At 37.8% G+C, this 14656-nt stretch overlaps 1 protein-coding gene across 1 annotated transcript; it reads right to left on the bottom strand.

The window, feature by feature from the left end:
• Positions 1 to 275: 275 nt before the first annotated feature.
• On the bottom strand, positions 276 to 12699 carry LOC306864065 (C2 domain-containing protein 2-like). Its single transcript, XM_079407767.1, has 14 exons — positions 11840 to 12699; positions 11614 to 11709; positions 11230 to 11349; positions 8325 to 8423; positions 8062 to 8169; positions 7704 to 7821; positions 6915 to 7023; positions 6474 to 6538; positions 5949 to 6064; positions 5558 to 5714; positions 5273 to 5377; positions 4969 to 5096; positions 3767 to 4037; positions 276 to 2261 (listed from the first exon to the last, which is right to left on the bottom strand). Exons 1-14 carry the CDS (start codon positions 12095 to 12097, stop codon positions 2032 to 2034), a joined length of 1980 nt encoding a protein of 659 aa, XP_079263893.1. The 5' UTR covers positions 12098 to 12699; the 3' UTR covers positions 276 to 2031.
• Positions 12700 to 14656: the final 1957 nt, after the last annotated feature.

Below are 14656 nucleotides of genomic sequence, written 5' to 3'. Positions count from 1 at the left end.
ATGTAAAGACTTTCGCAATAAGCAACACATATTACACAAACTCAAGCTTTACTGATATAAATACTACAACAGTGCTTCATAAGAGTCCACCTGTATTTTCTTACAGAACAAAACTAGTTCCTTCAAGTAATGACAGACTTTATTTTACTCATAAATCACCATTCTTAAAATCTGATCGAGAATTCTAGAGGCTTTTAAGACTTCAGACTGAACAGTTCTTTCTTCACAGGCCATAAGTGATTTTAATATTGCAGGTAAATGTGTTTTGGCGAGCATACAAATATCATTCACAACAACAATTTATAAGGTCCTTCTGGTTAAGGAGGGCAACAACAAGACTCCAAGAGAAAGCACAGAGGAGTTAAGTTAATTAGAGGAGTTCTTTAATGCACATTGATATATTATGATGATATGCATATAAAGAGGACTGATGTGTTAGGTTTCATTTAATGACTGGATCACCTCTGGCCGGCCAATCAAGCATAACAAAAATAAAATCTTCATGTGCCTCCTTCCATTTCACTGGAAAATACACCTTTCATTTTGTGACAGCCAGGATGCACATGGCAACACACAACATAGACAAAAAACAAAAACACAGAACAGTAGTCCTCTCAAAATACATATTTATCAGCCAGACTGCTGAGGTTTCTTTCTGGCAACATTCAGTATGGACAGGCATTCAGGTTTCTTCTACATATGCAGTTTGAGGTCAAGTAAATGTCAAGCGGAGCCTGTTATTGAATAGACAATAACACAAATCCACTGCAGTTCTCCACACAGGCTCAACAAATGAGGTCCAAAATATAAACGTTCTCATTCACAGCCATTTCAGCTGGCTTAGGAGCACAGGTAAAAGACGACTGCACACTTGGGAAAGTCTCATAAATCATGAACTTATCGATAAGCTAAACTCATGCATTCTGGTCTTTCTCTATGGGAAAATGCCCTTGCTTAGTGTTAAAAACCTTTGGTACAATTCACACACATTTTTTAATGTGAGACATGATGGTATGACTGTGGGGGGAAAAAAAGTGAAAAATCAAACATGCATACACATAATTGAATATTTATATTATATAAATTATATATTCAAATCTCTGTTTGAATATTTAGAAATGAAAAGATGAATAAAAAACCAAACCTGTTTTAAAAGCGAACATATCAGTGCCAAACCAGAACATTTTAAATGTTATGCTCGGTTTGAAAATGTTTCGCTGAACAATAAAACTCACTATTCCCAGAGTCAAAATTGGTGAAACTGCAGATTTTTCTCCCTAACAAAATGAAAACTCCCATATTCAACTCACATCAGGACAGAGGTCTTTCACATACTTAAACTAATTCAGAGCATCTTCACCACCAAACCTCACAGAATTCACTGCACATCCCTGTAAATGCATATGGAATGAGTTCTGAGCATATAAACAAGTGCAAATCAAACCGATGGTATTCCTTAGTCTGATATTCCAGGATCCATCAGGTTGCCAGAGGGCTTCCAGAAGGTTAAAGATCAGGTAGATGGCAAAAAAAAAGAAAAGAAAAAAAGTTGTCGTCCTCAAATCCCGCTTTGATTAGAAGGCCACAAACACAGAATATCTTTTGCATGACGATCAATATTTGCATAAGGTTAAATGACACAGTCATTTGGAGCGACGAAGAGAGCGAGTGCTCTTTTGAATGCGGTTTTGTAAACTTTCTTGCATAAACGTGCAAACAAAGTTCAAAGATGAAGGAGAATGGTTTCAACGGAGCAGTCAAGTAGGGAAAGTGCCATGGGGAAAGTCTTCATGGAGCAGAACCAAGCTAAGAGGTCTGAATAATAGAATAGGTTTTCAGGGGATCTGGATCATGGTGTTAATATGGAGTTGATGAGAGTGATTGTTGCTACGCAGAGGTTTTGGCAAATATGGCCCAGAAAAAGCAACGACTTGCATAAAAGTTATGAGAATGAATGTGAAAAGGAGGATGTTAGAAAGATGAGGAGGTGCAAAAGCTATTAGTTCTGATGAAGGCGACGGAGTGGGTAGCTCATGTGGGCGGTTCTCTCACTGTGCCGTTGGTTTTGCTTTTGCTCCTGGGCAGAAGCTTGCGGTCGATGATACGCCTGAAGGTGGCCGTCCTCTTTTCCCTGTCGCCCATCATGGCCACCTCGGGATGCTCCAAGTACTGCAGGTCGTTGTGGGACTGGCTCATCCCCGGCTCCTTTCGCTGATGTCGCCGTCTGAAGAATAGCTTGGCACTCTTGTGCAGGAAGCTGCCTACAGGGGGTACCAAACAGAGATAAAAACAATCAGACAAGGCTCCCCAACATACAGTACTTCACTGAGCCAACCTGGAGGTCAAACTCACCACTCACATCAACCGTGAAATTAGGAATCAAATAATCTTTAGATTTTGTTGACCTCCATGAAGACACAGCGGATGTGTAGGAATTCTGACGAAATCTGAATATGCTTGTGTCTTTTTCAGCTCTGAAAGATGCTACTACAATACACTGGCTGCGTCAAAAGTAAATTAGTTGAAAGAACACAAGCACACTACGAAAATAAAGTACGCAAACGCATTCGAAAGTGCTTGGTTTTAGAATTAAAGCAGTATAAACCAGTCCACACCAGCTTAGAAGTTCAGCATAGATGAACGTCTGGATTTTTAAAGCTGTTTGGGCAAGTTATCAGCCAAACATCTCAATGGGCCAACAATGAAAACGTTCCAACAACACAAAACTAAAACCAAGGGATGCCTCCAAAGATTTGAGATGCTAAACGGCATGTCAAATCTTTCTCCATGTCCAAAAGTTAAGACTTATTATAAGCTTATTATCGTGATGGAAGTGTGAATAAAATGCTGGAACATGGACTGGCTTTTTACTAAAGGGTCTGTTAACCATTTCACAGGGAAGTCTACATACTTTTACTATTATAGACTTCTCAAGAGGTCACTTACTCTTCCAGCAATAAAGTCTGGTTAGCACAGGTTTCCACTTTAAGATGGCAAAAAAAAAAAAAGTGATAAGGGAGAGGTATAGAGGACAAAAAAGAAAGTGGATGTCATCAAATGTCAGAAGTACAGACAGAAAGACACTAGACAGTGCTGCAACGTTCATATTAGACACAAACAAAGGTAAGACAGAATTTTGTAACTGTGTTAGCTGTGGCATACCATCAATTTTGATAGAGATTTTCAGTAAGAAATCCTTCCCTCTTCTCTCAAAGGTTGTTCACATAAAGCATCTCAAGTGACAGAATCAACTACTTTTCATGTGAAGTTTGAAGACATTACAATTAAACTGATAAGTGACAGTAAAGACACTTTCATGCTGTTCTTTTCACTGAATGCATCACATTTTCCACAAAAATATTATGCTGCACAAAATATTGATAAAAATGTATCGAGGTCTATGCCAGTAAATTAGAATGATTTCTGAAGGATCATGTGACACTTCTGAAGGAGTAATGGCTACTAAAAATTCAGTTTTGCCATCACATTGTATTTTTGATCAAAGACATGTAGCCTTGGTGAACATAAGACGTGTTTTTCAAAAATTGTAAATCCAAAATGTTTGAACGGCAATGTTAATGCTGGCCATTGACCTTGTTTTTCACATGAAGTCCTGTGATCACATTTATAACTCCAGTAAAACACTTTATGTAGTTTAAAGATGTAAAGATGTTAAATACAAACTCAAAACCTTGCTCAGCATAATCTAAATGTTGTTGATCTTCATTCACAGAAAGCTCAAAGTTCATCCCCTTTTCCCCCTCACCTTTTCCTTTTTTGGAACCCGTTTCAGAGATACAGAGAGACGTTTTTTCCACATCTGGGTCCTCTCCAGCCTGGCTCTCCCAGTCCTCCATGTGGTCTGTGCCATTCGCACCCACCAGACACTCTGTGGGTTGGAGAACGCTGGGCTCTGCCTCTGTTTCTGAGGGTAACGCTTCGCTGCTGGTGCCCTCAGAAGCTTCGGACATTGAAGCATCCATCGCAGCTGCGTATCCTGCCATCAGAGCCATCTCCTCATCCTGTGTCAGAGGGGTCTAGAGAGGAGGTTAAAAGAAAAGCCTTAATTAGAAACTGACAATTGAAGAACTTATTTTATGATGTAACACGATGTAATTTATGATTCATTCACATAATAATCACAATTTACGATGTAATTGTGATTATGACAGGTACCTCTAACTACCTGCAGATACAACATAAATAAATTCTGTTTGAGACAGATCATTTTGATAAGTTTGGTAATTTTGTATGAATAAATTAAGGCGGCCAAACTACAAACATTACTTTAAGCCTTAGGTAATGCTTGCTGATTTTTATTTTTGTGTGAATTCTTGGGTTGACAATCTTGTCTCAGGTTTTGAAAGTAAAAATTTTAAAAGAAAAAAATTAACTGTTGAATACCAAAAAAGCTGTTAATTTTGTACAAAAATTGTATACATTGTATAAATACATCAAAATCAGTTGTTGTAAATGCTACAAGTAACAATGGGCATCACAACATTATAATTTAAAATAAATCCTGCTGCATTCATATCTAAAAAAGATTGGAAGTTGTCCCAAAAATGAAAAGTCTTGCTGATTTTTATTTTGTGTGAATTCTTGGATTGACAATCTTAACCAAGGTTTTGAAGTTTTCCAATTAAAAAAAACAAAAAAAATTTGTCTGACAGACAAGCTGATTAAAATATTGCACAATTTTGTATAAAAAAAAAAAAGTAATGATACAAGTGAATGAATAAGTAATGAATATAATAACTGAATATTTACCAATTATATCATTTAAGTGTTATTTGTGTTTTAAAATTAACTAATCTAAATGTAAAAATGAGGAAAGCAAGCACACACTATTAAATATACAATAAATATCAATACAAATAAATAATATAACTGATCTGGTACCAATATATTGTACATGCCAACTAAATATGCATATATATGGGTCACCGAGTTTCTCTTATTCTGTACCTTGGCCACTCCTGAGATGATGATGGTGCTCTTTTTGACAGGTGATTTGAGCTTTTGTTTTGCCGACTCATGGAGCTGTCTGATGGCAGCTTCGGCTACAGGGTCGGTTCCGTTTAACACCAATAACTCTGTGCAGGAAAACGAGTGAAAAAGAGTGGTAAAATGTGAACGTAATCATTACTAAAGTGGCATTTTGAATTTACACTTGCTCCTGGACTGCTGATGAGCATTTGCGGTATAGAAAGTGGAAATAAAGGAAATGCATTTAGCCATTTATGCCAACAAGCTTTACTGGAAATCCCACCTGTATCTGACGATGACAGGGCTTTGCTAACTTTGGCTCCGAGTAGTGACGTCTGCTCCGACACCCTTCTCTCCGCTAGCTTGTTTTTGGAAGGCGATTTGGATTCTGTAAAAGATTTTTAAAACCAAACATGAAAATCATATAGGAGATTTTGATATTGTGGTTTAGGAGATTGACATGACAACTGTAGTATCTACATATTAAAGTTGGATTTCAAATACCCAAATAACATTCAGACTGCCTTCCTCAAAATCAACAAGTGAATCAACGGCCAAAGGAAGGTACCAGGTGCTAAAGGTCGTCCTGGCTTGCTCCTCACAGCAGTGACAGTGGTAACAACGGTGCCACAGGGCATCACAGTGCGGTCCATCTCCACTCTTTTAGTAGGGGCCGGCATGGGCATCTGCCAGCTACGCACCTCGCTGGGCTCCAGGTAGGTGAACTACACACAAGTTCATTTAAGTTTGTAAACAGATATACAAATAGCATATTTAATTTGCCAATGGCTTATATATAGGTCTTTCTGTATATTAAGCTAAGACATGGCATTTTAACAAAAATGTAAGCTACTGTACGTGTGAACTACATTATTGAAAAGCAAATGGAAATAGATAAAGTATCTAATCTGAAATGTGATAAACACCTCGTTACACTGTATCATGATGAGATATTTTACCTCAGTAGTTAATGATCCGGTCACTTGATCTTTGGTCATGAGTGAAAAGGTTTGTTGACCTTTGGGGTGTTTCTTCACTAGATCAATAGGCACATATACCTGCCCTAACAAACCATCTGGGAGGACAACAGAGAGTGATGCCTGATCAAATCAAAGTAATGTACATTATTTGATCAATGTGTTTGCAAAGGAAGGCATAAGTAATACCAAGCACACAGACAAACAAATTTCACTCAAGCGGTTACGAAATCAGGGTGAAAGGCCAATGACGAAGTAATATAGGCTGTCACGTGTCTGTTAGAAGAGTTCAAGTCAAGATATTACCATAGCATCCTTCTATTAGCTCAATAAATCTACCACTTGTACAGCATTTTTGAGGCTATTTGATGATGTAGAGAAACAGATGACCAAAAGTAGATTAAAATTCACAGATGACCTTCAAGCTTTTGCAGACCCAGATTAATGGATATCACTTTTCTGTTTTTATGCCGTTAAGCTGGTTTATTTTCGGTCATGAGGACTTACCCTCCAGAGGTTTGCCGTTATCCACAACCTGGATGTTCAGCTCTTTTGACCGGCCGCTAAGCTCACTGCAAAAACAGACAAAGACAAGAGAGAAAATAAATCATGCAGCATGTCCATCTAAAAAGATTGAAGGATGCCCCAAAACTGTCAAACATTTTATTGTTGAAATCTTTGGAAATGCTGGCTGATTTTATATCAAGTGATTTCTTGAGTTGACAGTCTTGACCACAGTTTTATTTATATATATATATATATATATATATATATATATATATATATATATATATATATATATATATATATATATATATATATATATACACTGTACTTTTCTATAAAAGAGGTAAATGGGTAAAAAAAAAAAATAATCATTTAATGGGTATAAATTAAGTTTGCAGGAGCAGCTGAGAAGGGAGCAGATGGAAGTGGACCTGAACTCACAATATAAAGGGCTGGTCCCAGGCTGGGGTGGATGTGTTAGTCAAGACTGAACTGGTGACCTTCTGAGGAGGATCATCCAACTGAAGGATACACTGGGGATTCATGCCGCCTGAAACCAGAATAGAAACAGTCCTGTACTAAGCACAAGCAATACCCTTCCAAAAGAAGGCCCATTTGCTAATGTACATTGGTTTTTGTGCCAAAAGACGAGATCTAGGAGTGTTTTTGAGCCAAATAACTGACTAACACAGAAAACGCTCTTTGCCAAAATGAATTATGCATAAAATGGATGAGATGCCAGTTGTTTCCGGTTAAGTGCTTGCTAGGCTGTAATAGTGACTTGGCTGGAGAGCAGCGGGACTATTAGACCACTTCCAGAAATGATTTCCGAACAGAAGGGACATCCTGATTGAGGGAAACACAGGCAGTTAACTGAATAAGCACGGGGGCGGTGCTTTTTGGGAAGTGTAGCCTGCACTTTGTGCCCACAACAAAATTTCATCCAAATAATTGCCTTGATTTCTTCGATCCAAGCAATATGAAAACATTAGCTGAGGTCTGTATGAGCTCCATCTAATAAACAAGACATATGGGATTTCAGAGAACGAGAATCTGTGTCTGATATTAAAATGCTAAAAACATTTTCACATGCTGAAAATAAATCTTTATCATCAATACAGGTTTCATTTTTCTTACATATTGCATACATCTGTCTAAATGATTATGCTAAATATTAAAGAGAACTGGAAGGACATGCATTCTGCTGGAATATGAGTGTGTTTCAGTGACCTGCAGCACCATCCTCCTGTTTGCATGTGACCCGGATGTTCTTCACTAATAGTTTCCACTCATGAGCTCGTGGGGGCTTTGGGGGTGAGGTCACCTGCGAGGTCTTGTTCCTTACTTCCTGTTAAAGAGGACAGAGGAAATAAAACATTATCACTCATAACATCAACAGCAACATCCTTTTCTGTGTTTTTCTCTCCATTCTGAGCAAATTCCAAAGTTATGTAACGTTCTGAATACAAGGCCTAAGGATAAACAAAATAGGGTTATAAACATTTATTAGCTTCTGTGGGTGATATGAAGTGTTTTAGAGAGGATTAAATGCTAATTTAATATTTAACACATTTGTGCAGGATAGTACCTTGACTTCTGCAGACTGGCTGCTCAGAGTTACGGATGCTTGACCTCGACTCAAGACCTGTCTGAGCCTGTCGTTCACAACGGCTTCACTTAGACTGTCACAATCTCCCTGAAACACACAAAAAGAGCCATGGGCATTCTGAAAAAATAAGCAGAAGTTGCCCTTCAAAAACCTACTGAGATTTACAAATGATAGAATGTGCAATTAGAACCGCATTTAATTTTGATCATTTCTATCTCGAGTGGTTCGATGTGTGAATATACCGGTGTAAAACTTGGCGTAAGCTGCAAATCTGAGTCCAGGTGAAGCACCCGCCAGGAAATCTCCACCTCCTCGTTCACCTCTTTGATCTGTAAGGCCAGCTGTGCCAACAATACACACACAAATGTTACTTACAACCATAGACACAAAACAAGGGCTGATCAGAGCAGTGAGTGCAAAATGTATTCCTGCGATGGCAAAGCTGAATTTACTCCAGTCTTCAGTGCCACATGATCTTTTTTAAATCATTCTGATTTTGTGCTCAATTTCTTCTTATTATCAATGTTGAAAGCAGCTGTGCTACTTAATATTTTTATGGAAACAATGATGCATTTTTCAGAATTATTTAATTTAAAATTCAGAAAAAGTCTTTTACACTGTTAGAAAAACCAAGTCAGACAATTTCTAGACCTAATTTTTCACATTTTTTTATATTATGGGCTTTAAAATGAGCTGGGCTTTTAAAATAGTAGCAAATGCAGTACAAAAATAGACTCCAAAGTTTAATACAAGTCATTAATTACAACAAACAACTAAGTACAACTACTTACCATTGTTAACTTGCCGCATACAGGTATTTGCGTATCATCAATTTCAGAAAAATGGTGCTTGAAAAACCAACTGAAATAAACAGCTGACAGATCTATGTTGACCTAATATCAGCCATAAATTAAACAACAAATTACTTGCTGATTTATATCAGCAAGGCAGAAACACACAGCGGCCAATAACAGAATAACATAACACTGCCTACTTCAAACAATAAACAAAGGGTCCAGAGCATTCACATATTCACAACAGCTCATTGAGCCGCAGGGCCCACAATACATGGAGGAATGGGCTGTCATGTCCAAGCACGACTGCTTTACATTTCTGAATACTGAACTTGGGTGAAATGTGGAGAACAAAAATGATAGGATGCCAAATTCCAGTCCAGTGCTCAATGCTCCAGTTGATTTCTAAATCACATGAAATTCTAAAGCCTGAAGAGGATGGACGAACTAGAAAACCTCACAATGGCCTACAGTGCAATATATATACAAAAACTTCAATCTATCTATTTCAATCTGAACCTGAAAACATATTTGCTTACAGTACTTGTAACTCTGCCAAGAGTTGGACCCCATGGAGTCACAATAATAATAAAAAAAAAGGGTTATTCCACAAGTGTGGGCTCTAGAGTGCAGTGAACTCTAGAACAGAAACAAAAACCCTAAATATACTGTTGTTCAGCCTACGAAGCCATTCTAACAACCGCTGGGAGCTTTCCAGCAACCAGCCCTGATCAGCAGGAGAAACAGCTAGAAAATATGCAGTAACCACCTGGATTTCTCCAGAAAGAGGCTTGAATGACAAACAGAAAACGCAACTGCTTCTACAAAGGCCAGTAGTCCGTATATACACTTGGCACATGTCTGGTATTCTATTCACAATCTAGCACTTGGCCTGATTTGATTGAACAAAAACAGCCCACTATGACAGAATACCACAGATCCGGGGCGGATTCTGAAGGCATACAAGGAAACGAAAGATTTAACGACAGGTTTAAACGCATTTAGCCACTCAACGCACTTATGGCTAAAACGGGATCAACACGACAATGAGGAACCGGGCAACTGATTGGTTTAAAAATAGCTGGAATGCAATTGACCAAAGGTTGTGTGAGCTTTTAAACACAATGCATAATCAACGACTGCAGCGCAGAAAAAGCTGCAGCTCTGCAGACTTTTACTGCCATTTGTAGCGCATTATTAAATAAATGTCCAAGAGGTACAAGCTTTTCCATGAATAATTCCAGGCAGGATGTACCAGTGAAATTGCATGTTTCTGAGGAAGAGACATATTAACGGTGATTAAAATAAAGGCAGGACATTGAGCCAGTGCTTGCGACCGAGGCACTTAATCTGATTCCCACGGCAAATAAAACAGTAGAGTGAGTCACGCCCTATAAATCAAAAGCATTTGGGATGGCGCATGAAACGTTACATCTCATGAGCACACGGGACATCTTATTCAAGAGCAAATGTGTTTATTCCTGATCCCTACTGGTATGTGACTGTACACATACAAAACAGTGTTATTGCTAGAAGATAAACCTAACTTAAATTAGAAATGTTACCTTGGCAGTTAACTGAAATACACTTACATAAAAATAAATTGTGGAAACAAAAACTGAAATTGAAGCTATATAGAAACATTAAAAATAAAAATAAATCAAAATGACAAGTACAGAAAATGACTAAAACTCAAATCTAAAATTTAAAAACATTAAAATATTTTTTTTTATATTAATAAATATTATAAAAGTATATAAATAACTCAAATAACTAAAACAGAGGGGTCCAAATGACTGAGACCACTAATAAAAAAATTGTGTATTACTTCAATATTTTTTTATTTCAAGTATAATTTGAAAATGAAACTAAATCTGACCTTTTGTACAAGAGTTCACATGATCATGAATGTACTTATACTTGATAAATGATTTAGAAATATGATATACTCCTTATAATTTGATATCAAACAGGTTTCAAAAATCACAAAACTGTGTTTATTCCCTGCTATAGATTAGATTTCATTTCCTCACAAGGCTCATTCCTTCCCCACTCAAACTGAATGTACAGCCTAAATGAGCACGGTGTTGATTTATCCAAATAAAATAACTATTTACTTTGATGGCAAAACATGTGACAGACTTTCCTAGAATCACAAAGGAGGAGATGCTTGTCTACTCCAAGAGCATGTTTATAAAAAACAAAAACTGGATTATCTGCCTCACCATTGCCAATATTCCTGGAAGCATTTAAAGAATGATTGTCTCATTTGACAATTTGTTATACATATGCCAACGCATTTACCCAACCATCCTCAGGTGACACTAAGAGCAGAACAAACACTCATGTTTACCTGCAGACGAAGTGGAGATATCTTCACACTGTATCTCAGGGGGGTTTCTGAAGACATAGAGCTTGGTAAAGCACTGAGAGAAAACTGCAGCTTGTTTCCAACCACCTGACACAGGACATTCTGCAAAAAGAATACAACTATGACTAGTTTGTCACTTTAAATATCCTCATGCTTCATCGGTCATAACATAGCTAATAATTTTTCTGAATCATCAAACAGGGTGCATGTCAAAATGAGAAGTCTTATAACCTTATTTTGATTCAAATCATCCAAACCTAAATACACTTCTCATAAGCAAGCAGTGTGAGATAATAAAGCAGTTTGGCAACAAACAGTTCACTATGTTTATGTTAGTGTGTATAAACGTTCAAAGCGTGACCTTACTTTTTGACTGTACGTTTTTGTAAAGCTTGAAATCCGGTCCACGGCCAGTTCTGATGAATGAACACCATCTTCTTCAAATGTCAGCTGAATCCCACTCTAATAAGAGGAACAAAACACCAAAGGAAACCAATAAGCAAAAGAGACCACAACACTGACCTTTTAGGAGCTCATGTGCTACTTTAAAAATGAAGACTATACCTAGATATAACAACAACAACAGCCCCACCTGTGATCTACAAGCTTCTTCATTGAGGCTCCTGAACCAGGCTCTTCTCCACTGACTCCTCCAGCTTTTCAGAGACAGCACCCAGCATAAAATCCCATCGGCTTCCTCAGAATCCACATGACTGAGAGACGTTTTCCCAACAGGAGGTTCGTTGGAAAAATACAGCACCAAGTATATAATCAAAGTGACAACAGAGGCCAGAAAGAGAGTGACCATGCAGAGCCACTGCCAGGAGAAAACACCCTCCATAGACGACATGATTCACTTTAAAGCCTTAACATGTTTACCAACAGCCCTACTCCTCTCCCTTCCGCGTCCCAGCACAATAACGACACTTTCCTTCCTAGTATTGACTAATAAAACTCCTTCACAAACAGCAAAAATGAAAGTTCAGGGAGGGTGGGTGGAAACACGCGAACGGTGGGTTGAGGAATCTCACTTCAACCAGCGACAGACAGATGTGTTTTAACACAAAATACAATTATTAAATCAGACGTTTATAGCATCTGCACAACTACTGACACTAAGCAGCATTTTTAACACACGCCAGTTCACAGTAAACCGCCCGTGAATGAATCTGCGAGATTTTAACCGGATAACTCGTCTCTTGTCGGACACAAACAGATGTTGGCGATTTTTTAAAATTATATACTTGATAAATTAAATACCCATTTTAAACTGTTATTGGCTATTTAAAGATAACTCTAAATAGTAAAAGCATTAAATCCGGAGCATCCGAGGTGAAAAAAGTTCCTGAAAATCCCCCGGCGTTGATGAGCCACGTTACCATCACATTAGCCGAGCATTATCCCACAGAAAAGAGTTTAAAAGTGGCATTAAGTGCAGTTCTCATCTTCTCTAGCGGGTTTGTTCATCCTCCTGGGAGTGTATGGTGAAGAGAGGCAGAAACGGAGAGGATGAGTGTGTCACACACACCGCTGATTTCGAGGATTATTAGCTTTGCTTTGAGCTTCTGGAGTCACCAGACGAGACAAAATAAAAGTCCCCACTGCAGTTTCCAAAATAACACCAATTGACGTGTTTATATTAAAATTAAATTAAATAATAGTAAATTGAAATATATAGACAAAATCAATCAATCACAATTGTATTTGAGGCATACAATTATTACGGGGAATTTATGCTTGTAGGTCTTGTGACATCTCTTAATTTATATGAAAATGTGCGTGTGAGGATTATTTGCAAAGTTTTTTTTTTTTCAAAGTAGTATATTTAACGTTACAGTTCACCCTCATACACTTTTTCAACAAGAGTTGAATACAAAAAAAAAAAAAAAAAACTAGTTCGATATTTACTCACTGCTAACAGTACTCACATTATTTACTCATTGCTTGTTTTTTCCCATTGCTAACATTATACAAACTGTAAATGTTCTGTTTTGTTGATCAATACTTAATAACAGAGCACCAGCAATCATTAGATAACTTTCACAAACCGATTATAACAATAAACCGATTATCTCAGACAAACTTGGCTTGAAGTAGACCTGCGCGGAGGCAGAAAACAGGAGAAATAGTGCGCATCCTACAATATTTTTTGCTAAATTACTTTCTCACTTTAAAATGTATAATTATACACAATTTCCTCGTTAAAATAGTGAAATCAATAATTAAAACAATGTAGAATCGATTCTAAAGAAATTATACATTTGAAATGTGGATATTTCAAGATCCACCCAATAGTATTCATCCGCCAATTCCTAATGTCCATTGGAATCATGATTCAAGATTCAAGATTTTTTATTCGTCACATACACAATTATACAGAGTATAACCAGCAGTGAAATGTAGGTCAGGTCTGCTCCAAGAACAGTGCAATTATAAAGTATACAAATATTAAGAAAAAGAAAAGTAGAAAAAATTAAATAATAAAATAAAATAAAAGATAAAAAATATAAATATAAATGTGCAGGTCAGTATGTTGTTGACTTAGTAATAAGAGGAATGTACAAAAAGATTGTGCAAAAAGTTGTACAGGGTATTTAAATAGCAGCAATATGAGGTAGAAAATATTATGAATAGCTTCTTGATATGGTGATATTTACATGGAGTCATGTGATGTTATGACACAGAGTTAGAGTTTAGGAGCCTGATGGCCTGGGGGAAGAAGCTCCTCCTAAGTCTCTCAGTTTTTGCCATCAGGCTACGGAAGCGCTTACCAGATGGAAGCAAAGTGAATAGACGGTTACCAGGGTGATGTGAGTCCTTGATTATTTTGACAGTTCTATTTTTGCAGCGTTTGAGGTAGATGTCCTGCAGAGAGGGGAGAGCAGACCCTGAGATGCGCTCAGCTAAGCGCACAACTCTCTGTAGTGCTTTGCAGTCCTGATTGGAGCTGTTTCCATACACACTGAGATGCACTGAGTCAATACACTTTCTATGGTCCCTGAATAGAAAGTTTTCAGGATTGCTGGTGAGACCCTGAATTTCCTCAGCTGTCCCAGATGGTACAGTCTTTGCCTGGCTTTCTTAACCTCTGTTTGGATGCGTGTAGTCCAAGTCAGGTTCTCTGAGATGTTTACACAGAGGTACTTGAAGCTGCTCACCCTCTCCACAGGGGTCCCACTGATCATAAGAGGAGTGTAGGGCTGCTGCTGTCTCTTCCTAAAGTCCATGATCAGCTCTTTAGTTTTGCTCACATTCAGAGAGAGGCAGTTGTCCTGGCACCATGATGTGAGTCTCTCTACCTCGTCCAAGTATGCGGTCTCATCGTTGTTGGAGATGAGGCCCAGAACCACAGTGTCATCAGCGAATTTGACAATAGATGTGGAGCTGTGAGAGGACACGCAGTCATGCG

Source organism: Barbus barbus (assembly GCF_936440315.1).
Source record: "Barbus barbus genome assembly, chromosome: 45".
In the NCBI taxonomy this organism is placed as follows: domain Eukaryota; kingdom Metazoa; phylum Chordata; class Actinopteri; order Cypriniformes; family Cyprinidae; genus Barbus; species Barbus barbus.
Note: the sequence above shows the minus strand (reverse complement) of the source record. Positions and strands in the feature narration are given on the sequence as shown.